Source organism: Capsicum annuum, chromosome 2, assembly GCF_002878395.1.
Source record: "Capsicum annuum cultivar UCD-10X-F1 chromosome 2, UCD10Xv1.1, whole genome shotgun sequence".
Classification (NCBI taxonomy): domain Eukaryota; kingdom Viridiplantae; phylum Streptophyta; class Magnoliopsida; order Solanales; family Solanaceae; genus Capsicum; species Capsicum annuum.
The window spans coordinates 90,634,933-90,644,621 of NC_061112.1; the positions used below are offsets into that span (position 1 = coordinate 90,634,933).

Sequence of the window (9,689 nt, forward strand, 5' to 3'; positions counted from 1 at the left end):
AATTTCAATAAGATTTCTTGAACTAAGGTTATAGGACCGGGGGGGGGGGGGGGAGATGAATATTCTTAACGTGAAATAGTTAGGAGGAAAGTATAAGGCGAAAATCTTTGTGAAAATGATTGAATTTGCTGGCCTTAGTGGAGAGATCCATGAAGTGGGGTATAGTAGTGGTAGGCTTGAATTTTGCGATTGATGAAAATACAAACCAATGTGTCATCTGTTAGTATCTTTGAATTAATACTTGTGGTTGTTGGATTATAGTGATGAGGTGAGGTGATTTCTTTCTGTGATGTAGAGTACGGGGTCCCGTAGTCTAAGTTAGCACCTCTCTCCTCTGAGCTAGGCTTCAACCTAGAAGTATTATATGACGGGGCACAAATTCTGTGGTTAGATATACTACGGGAGAATTGTGAGTTGAAAATGATGAAGTATGTTGATTGATGTTCGGGTATATACAAGTAGTGTCTCTAAGTTTAAGTCTTTTTGTTGTATCTTGTAAGATGGAGAATGCTAATATTCATATGTTCTGCGAGAAGCTTATGTAACACCCCACATTTCAGGCTAAAACGTAAACTGTCATTTCCTTCGCGTAAAGGTTCCAAAAGCCATAAATCCGCTGTAAATATAGTGTGTTTATCAATTATGTAGTGTAAGAATCTAGTTGAGCATGAATTGAGATCATAGAGGCCCCTTAACCCAAGGACGAGTTGGAAGCTTTCCTAATGTTTTAGTTTTAGTGAGCGTCGAAACTTGGGTTAAATTTAATCGACCATAACTTTTTGTATATAATGAATTAGAGGGCCTACTATATATCAAATGAAAGGTCTTCGAAGTAGCTTTCTAACGATACCGATTTTGTCCAAATCTGATACCCAAGAGAAAAGTTATAACTTTGCAAAATGGAGTGCGTTGCCTGGCAAATCGCCTAATGCTACTGGAAGTGTTGTGCCATGGGCAGTGCGTCGCCCAACCCATTTTGGGCAATGGGAAATGCGACACCCAGCCATTTTGGGCGATAAACAATGCGTGGTACTGCCTAACTTAGGCCATAGGCAATGTCTTGCATGCCCTATGGCCCAAAAGCGTAAAAACTTTATTTTTAAGTCATTTTTTAGGGCAACCAAGTCTTTTCACATCCCCAAACTATCCCTAATCATCGTTAAACGAATTTAGGCTTATTAATAACGCTCTAACTCTCTGAAGTTCCCAAACATTCATCTTTCAAGAACACAAGGGGAGAAAACAACTAGGGTTTGGACAATCAAGCCTAAAGGTCAAATCTTTTTGAAATTTCTTCGTGAATTCTTCGCAACTAAGGTACGTAGGGTTTTCCTAAAACTAGATGGGCTGGTTGAAAACACTTTGAATATGGTTTAAAGTTTAGAAATCATGAATTTACGAAAGGGGTTCTGAAATTATGTTTATAATCTTGCATTATGAATTCCTTAATGATATTATTGTTTTGGTCTTGAGGCCTTTCCCCCTAATTGATTTGTACTCGTGTATATGTATGTATGAATTTGAGTTTGAAGATTTAATTGAGAGCATGAACATATAGAGCCTCTCTCTTGCTATGATTTCCTATTCTTTTCATACGATATGGATTATTTCGAATGCATTTTGAGAAGCTTGATATAAATGTCTTGATTTTGTTTATGACTTGATTATGGTTCTGAATTGAAGAGAGGGGATTCTTACATGATTGAATGATGTTGAATATATATATATATATATATCACGAAAGAACTACATGATTTGTCACAAACTTCATGACCACCACATATTTGTTGAAATGCTAAAAAAAATGATTTTTGCTTGATTTGATAAATGTTTGAAGTGTGGATCTTTTGAATTGTCTGAAGTATGGTGGTCCAAGCTTTATGTTTTGAAAGAAGAGATTTTAATATGATAATTATGGCCCAGAAGTACGACTTGCAAGTCTTGGTATGACGATACCAAATTTAGATAATGCCATAGCAAATTTAGAACAGACTAAAGATACAGATTTTTGCTTAGAATTTTAGAAGTTGATTTCAGAAAGATGCATGTTTAGAACAGATTAAAAATGGGCTTAAGAGATGTTAGGTGGTTATCTGCAGAAGGCATGAGCCATAAAACTCATTGCCCAAAATCGTATTTTGCCGATACGGGTATATTATTATTGTACGCTGGCGACGGTCCTGTGGCGTAGAAGATAAGCAAATACTCCAACCCTTGCGGCAAACTTGGGTTGGGGGCTTGGCTGCCGAGTTAAGGGTGGATCCCATATAACCCGTGGGATACTTTCAGATATGTAGGGTGTACCACCTAGCTCAGAAGTAACACAAAGCATAGAATTGCATTGAAAAGATTGTTTTAAGATCATTTGAGATGGCCCATGTATTTTAAACTATATCATGCATAACGTTTCATAACCTGCTCTCATATATTTTATATATATATATATATAATGCATTATTTTGGATTTCTCTGCGTACCAGTACAATTGTATTGATCCCCTATATTTCAGGGTCTGAGGCTCAGTCTAGAGGTCCTGCTAAGCCGTAGAATTTTTAGATAGAATAGAAGTGTGCTGTTGGTGAGCCTTCTTATTTCGGAAGACCTATTTCATTTCAGTCATTTGTTAATTGGTATGGTTTTGGTCCACTGGGGGCTTTGTCCCAGATTCAGATAATTTATTGATGTCATATATAATAAAGATTTCGCAGACTGAAAAAGATGTTGTCTAAATATTGATGAACTTATTTCCGTATTGTTAAACAGATTTCAGAATAGGACCATGATTTCGTTTATTTTACTTCTGCATCTTTTCTTTATTATTCAAGTTTTGTGCATGATGACCAGATGTAAAAGAGTGTTTGGATCACTATGGTTCAGGATGCTCGTCACGGCTAGGGCCTTGGTTCGGATCGTGACATCTATCAAGGACCTGCAAGGTTATCCGTAAGCTTGCACTTTCCTGCCTCTTTCATCTTACTTTATTTTGAAATGGATAGCTCCCTCACTGATTTAAGCTTTTCTAAGATTGTTTTGAAACAGGAGTAAAGCTTTACTAAATCTACCTAGTCCAACATCAAGAATTGTATTCTCTGTACAGATTGTGTATCCTACTTCACTATTCTGCAAACTGTTCAGCAAAGTTCTACTGAGAGGTTCGGTGGTAGATGCTCTCTGGATGTGTTTTTATAGGCCAGTGACAACACAAAGAAAATCCTGCTCATAGTTAATAAGAAAATATCCCTAATTATTATAAATTTTAATAATTAGGGATATTTTAGTAAACTTATCTGTTACGATATAATACCATACCATCAAACCAAACAAAAAAAACTGTTATTAAACAGTAGTAAATGATATGATCTATCCAAACATTATATTATATTATACTATATAGTACTATACTATACCGTATATTATGAAACTACCACAAACCATCATCAAACAGATGGGTAAAGTGGCCAATTCATAATTCTCCTATCCTTATTTCGTATGACTTTCCTTAGAACAATGTTAGCGGCACCTCTGCCCCACTTCTCACTAATGCCGGATACTAACATAATACTGTAACTTTCTGCTTTACCAGACAAAAAAGAGGGCACTAGATACTCGTCGTAAATTTTAACTCGTAAAAGATAAGAGTTGGAGAAGAAACATATATATATATATATAATAAAAATAAAAGAGTAAACTGGTAAGTGCAAGGTTAATTACTATTTCCTAGTCAATTCCGCCCATCACAACAACTTTCCCATTTCAAACAAGAAATCCAACACTGAATCCCCATCCTTTCTATCCAGCTGTCTTCCTCTATAATTCCAATGAAGTGCAGTTTCAATCCATGGCCTGGAGTACCACTAGACAATACCTTATACCCTAACCCGATCGACCCCTATCGGTCTGTGCCTCAAAACCCTAACCCTAGTTATGGCCAAGGACATTGTTTGGTGTTTGGTTATGACCACACCAATGCTGCTAGCAGCAAACCAACGCTGGTGTATTATCAGGACCCCAATGTGGTGCAACTTTTGAGGGCAAATGATCCTTACAGGCTTGGTGAGGTAAGTCTATAATTCTACTGTTTGTTAATTATTGCTTATTAGTTCCATATATATGTCGGATATGTTAATTGGATCTACGTGTTATATTAGTTGCACTTGAACCAAGGGTCTTTAGGAAACAGCCTCTACCTCCACGAGGTAGTGGTAAGGTCTGTGTACACTCTAGCCTTCCCATCCCAGACCGCGCCCACTTGTGGGATTTGACTGAGTATGTTGTTGTTGATGTGGTGTATTAGTTCTTGTAATATTCTTAGGTTGTAATTATAAGTTGAGACAACAAATTGGGATTGGAATGATTTAATACAATCTACCGTTATTAAGGCTAAAGCAAAAACAACTGAAAGGCTATTTGAATAAATGGTTATCCTTCAATGGTGATTTCCCTGTAATTGGTAGAAATGAAAGTGTTTGGAAGAAAGTTGAGAGAATTGAGGAAGAACGTTCAGATTTTACCAGAATGTGATTGGTAGAAATAAAAAAAGTTGGTAAGAAAGTTGAGAGAATCGAGGAAGAAGAGAATTTGGAAACAACGTTGAGATTTTACCAGTATTCGTAACTGCCTTAGTTTAGCTTTCCGTACAGTTATTATTCCCACCCAATCTGTTAGTTTAGCTCTCCGTACAGTTATTATTCCCGCCCAATCTGTTAGCGAACTAACTAACTTGACCCAATTAACTGAAATGATCTTGGCCGTTGAATTACTTGATCCGCGTGAAAGCCCCACTATATCTCGGCCCTTTGTTCATTACACTTGAGCTGGCACGTGTAATGAATGGAGCTCCTTTACTAACCACGTGTCTCTGCTCCCTTTCTCGAGTCAGCTGAACTTAAACCTAATTCCCAAATTGACGTGCGATTCATCACCTCTCCTGACATATCACAGTTGTGATGGAGTACAATATATAATTAACTGTTTTCCACGGGGCTGGTCTAGGAGTCGATGAGGTGAAGTAACAACCTCGGGACAATAGGCGGGTTTTTTTTAATCTTCCGACGTTTTGGTGGATAGAGTTATCTTTATAGTTAGGGGCGGAGCTGGAGGGGTGGAAAGTTGCATTGTATGTACAAGGGCATTTTTTTGTATCTTCTATATATAGTAGATGTTAGAATTCCTGCCTCCAATAATACAATGTAGCTCAAACATTTCTTTTGGTGGAAGAGAAGTAATTTGAGTTTTTATTAGTTGCTAAAGTCGTATAAATAATACTCCCTCCGTCCCATTTTATGTGTCGCCATTTCTTTTTTGGTCTGTCTCAAAAAGAATGTCACCTTTCCTTATTTGGTAACTATTTAATGACATCATTCCCATTTTATCCTTAGTGGGTCCCACTTATTAAGAAAAAACAACTAAAAAGTAAATATTAAAATAACTTTAAGAGGGGTAATTTTGTAAACTTTGCAAAGTCATTGCTTATTTCTTAAATTCCGTGTTCGATCAAATGGTGACACATAAAATGGGACGTAGGTAATATATTAATGAAATGATACTAGACATTGCAGGACATCCCAAAATGGAAAAGTTATGTAAATTGGAATAAAGAGGGAGCAATTTTGGTATCTTTCAAGAATTTCCATCAGTCTCCTTTCTTCTGTTTCCTTCTAATTATGGAGGGGAGTATATGATTTTGGTGTCATTTAATAATTACTTTTTTCAAAGGATTGTAAAATTCGTTTATTGTTTTCCTTTGTTTCATAAACAAAGTTGAGTTCGCCATTCAAATTGATATCCCAGACAAGGGACGTATGCCTACATAACCTAGTCCGATCCATAACTACTGCAGCGTCTTGTTTCCTTCTAATTGCTATAGACGAGTACTGATGGTAAAATTATTGTGATGAAAAACCATATGTATTTTGTGAGTTGATTTTGGTGGAAATTTGAGAAGGTTTAAAGAAAAGATTTTGGATGTTAAATAAGAAACAAGAAAGAGAACAATAAGGGCAAGTGATGCAAAGTAGGGAAACCACATAAAAGGGCAGGGAAGGTAAGGAAAGCAAATAAATGGAGCAAGCAGGGCCAAATTAATATTGAAAATTTTTAATTGGACAGGGTAGGGCAGGGTTGATCGGGCAAAATAGGATTGACCTGTTTATGTTATTCTTTTTCCATAGTTTGAATCACAACATCCGTTAAAATTGAAGCCACGTCTCCATCCTGTCTCCAAAATTGTCCAAGAAAATCTAAATTTACTTCCAGTCAATTCCCACCCAAATCACTTTTTTGACGATTTTTCTTGAATTCTGCACGTTCTTATCAATTTGAAGGTACAAAGTTCTGATTTGTTTTTTCTTATCCCATTTGAGGTCAGTTCTTTCTATCTTCTATTGGTGGGTACAACTATGTAATTTGATTCCAAGGAACTCTTTCTGTATGTTCTATTAGAAAGTTTCAACATTTCATAATTTGGAGCTAAAATATAGAATTGTATGTGATTCTAGTTCTATTTTGGGAATTGATTTTCATCCAATTAAAAAAGATATATATCAAAAGAAGTTGGGAAGAAGAAATCCATTCTGGAAAGTGAAAAATAAAGAGGAGAATGAAAGATAACATAAACTGGGCAGGGCGGGGAGGGGTGGAGGGGGGGGGGGGGGGGCACGGAGGCTTTAAATCTTAGAAGGTCAAGGCTTGCCCCACCCTGACCTGCCCTATTTTCATCACTAATACAAGGTCTACTTTAAAACTATCCTATATGTTAGTTTATATAACTTTATCCAAAATGAGTCATCAAATCATCCAAACGTCTCGGCTCCTATAGTTGTGTAAGTTACAACCAAATATTCAAATTTTATCTTTGTGTTACAGAACCATTTGTGTTGCAAACAAAGTGGTAAATTAAGGAATTTTTCTTACTGGGAAGGTGGTTCCAATTGTTACATGAACAATCACTTTGTATGCAACTAAACAGTGACACCTGATAAGAGGGGTAAAACGATAATAAGGCTTACCTTTTGTGGAATCAGATTGTATTTATACATGTAGAGACCGAGGTGCAGTGACCATAAAGTCAAATCCCGTAGAAGTCTTTATCTTAGATCAATTGACATATTTAAGGTGGCTCATAATAGTGTTGATCCTTTGCTAGTTTGACTTGTTTTTTTACTTCTTATTTATTTTGTTAGATGAGGATATGTAATGAGCTTAAATGATAAAGTGGTGGGGATCCATATAGCCGACCACAACTTATTTGGGACTGAGGCGTAGTTGTTGTATTGATGATGGGTTGGTGTTCAAAGTCAGATGCTTAAAATTGTCCCTAAATGTAGACATTTGATTGTAATGTACCTATCATCAGTCATGGGCCAAAGCTGGATGCCGTTAATTGAAGTACCTACCTCTTCATGCTGTTTCTATTCCGCAATGATCTAATGAAATGATTGACCATGTGTTTCAGCCATGCGGTTGTCTTAGATGATAATATTTTGTTGGATTGAGATCTCACTTGAGGGTCGTTCATTTCCTGCATTACATATTTCCCACAAACATCTTGTCCACATGTTAAATCTGGATTTCTATTTTCTTGATTCGTCTTATCACACATCTATATGTTTAAATAGTTTCAGCATTCTAAAATATCTCCAAGTACTCTCTTCTATTTAAAAAAGAATGTCATCTGAGTATTTTTATCTACAGGTAGCTGCAGTGTCTCTAAATGGTGCAGAGAAATTGACTTCTGCAAATGTGAATTCCACCTTGCCGGTCCAGCCTGTGAGAAGTGGGTCTTGGGGAAGAGTCCAAAGGAAAAGTAAGACACAGCCTGTATGGTGTGATGTTTGCAAACTTGAATGCAACAGCAATACTGTTCTTGACAAACATAAATTAGGGAAAAGACACACAAAAAGTTTGGAAAAATTAAAAGGAGGCAGGGCTATCACAGCTCCTACTTCTGCAGTGCCAGATAACCCAGTTGTTGGATTGCAAAAGAGGCCTAACCAGGTGAATTCAGCAAATGGAAAAGATGAAGGGGAGAAGGCCATTGAACTGGTGAAGAATTTGGAGACAAAAAGACAAAAAGTTTTGGAAGGAGGAGCAGCCACAGATAAGGTCCACAGTTGTCTCCCTTGCAACGTGGTTTGCAACAGTGAGGCTGTTTTCAAAATTCATCTCACTGGTAAAAAGCACATTGTTAACATAACAAAGCAAGAGAAGCTTGCTCCTGCTTCTGCATCTCTTGTTCCTTCAGAGGTGTCAGCTAACACATTTACTGTGTCACAAGAGAAGCCTGATGTAGAATTAAATTCTGGAAACGGGGAAGATGCAATGAAGGAGGAGAATTTGGAGACCAAGACACGAAAAGTTTTGGAAGGAGGAGCAGCCACAAATGAGGTCCGCAAGTGTCTTGTATGCAAGGTGGTTTGCAACAGTGAGACTGTTTTCAGACTTCATCTCGCTGGCAAAAAGCACATTGTTAACGTAGCAAAGCAAGAGAAGCTTGCCCCTGCTTCTGCATCTCTTGTTCCTTCAGAGGTCTCAGTTAACACATTTATTGGACCACAAGAGAAGCCTCACTTTGTAAATTCTGGAAATGGGCAAGATGCAATGAAGGGGGAGAATTTGGAGACCAAGAAACGAAAAGTTTTGGAAGGAGGAGCAGCATTAAATGAGGTCCGCAATTGTCTTGTATGCGAGGTGGTTTGCAACAGTGAGACTGTTTTCAGACGTCATCTCGCTGGCAAAAAGCACATAGCTAACATAAAAAAGCAAGCATCTGGAGCTGGAGCAGCCACAAATGAGGTCCGCAAGTGTCTTGTATGCGAGGTTGTTTGCAACAGTGAGACTGTTTTTAGACTTCATCTCGCTGGCAGAAAGCACATAGCTAACATGAAAAAGCAAGCATCTGGAGCTGGAGCAACTCCTGCCAATTAGAATGGGAATTTATAGGAGACGACGCTTGTTGTTCCATTGTTCAGGTTTCTTACAGCTGATACAACTAGTTAAGTTTATATGACATTATATGTAATACGTTTGATAGTAATTCCTTGCTTGAAGCCAAAGATTTCGTGAAAGTGGTCACATCAGCTTTATCAAAGTAAGTGGACACTAATTTGGCAATTGGAGCTGATTAAGCCAGAATATGAAGATCAAACTATTCCAGAATATGGTTTTTTCATATGAAGCCAAAGGTTTTTTTATGCGCTGGTTCTGTCTTAACGTGCGAAAATAAAATCCGCCCTGCATTCTTTTTTGTAATTTATTACTCCAGTTAGTGTGATTATTCGCTTTTAGTATGCGTGGCCATGCTTTTATTAGCATTTGGTCTCGACTTCTCTCTCATTTTGTTTCCTTTTCAGAGCTGTTAGGTAATGTTTTTACTTGCGCTGAAAGTCTATTAGAAACAACATTTCTACTTCACAAGCTAGTGGTAATATCTAAATATACACTACTCTCTCAGGACCTTGTGGGATTATACTAGGTATGGTTGTTGTATTGTTCCAATTAGCACATGCAATTCAGGAACCAAGTTTTTCTCAGCGATCAATTTCATCTATTGTTACTATATCAAGGTCTAATTTTTTTTTTAAACATCTGGAATAACAAAATTGTATGTATTGCCTTTTAATTTGCATCACAGAGTTGTACGATGTGTTTATTTATATATAAAGTTGCGAAAACAATTGCTGCAAGGCCAG

The 9,689-nt window shown here is 37.2% G+C and overlaps 1 protein-coding gene across 1 annotated transcript; it reads left to right on the forward strand.

Moving 5' to 3' along the window:
* Positions 1-3,530: 3,530 nt before the first annotated feature.
* On the forward strand, positions 3,531-9,191 carry LOC107858757 (zinc finger protein 385D). The gene is made up of 2 exons (XM_016703532.2): positions 3,531-4,058; positions 7,693-9,191. The coding sequence occupies exons 1-2, from the start codon at positions 3,819-3,821 to the stop codon at positions 8,923-8,925; spliced, it is 1,473 nt and encodes a 490-aa protein (XP_016559018.1). The 5' UTR covers positions 3,531-3,818; the 3' UTR covers positions 8,926-9,191.
* Positions 9,192-9,689: the final 498 nt, after the last annotated feature.

Excerpts from the sequence above, each read along its gene's own strand:
- LOC107858757 (XM_016703532.2), top strand. The coding sequence starts at position 3,819 with ATGAAGTGCAGTTTCAATCCATGGCCTGGAGTACCACTAGACAATACC. Across the intron at positions 4,059-7,692 it reads ATCCTTACAGGCTTGGTGAG|GTAGCTGCAGTGTCTCTAAA; the intron begins GTAAGTCTATAA and ends TTTTATCTACAG.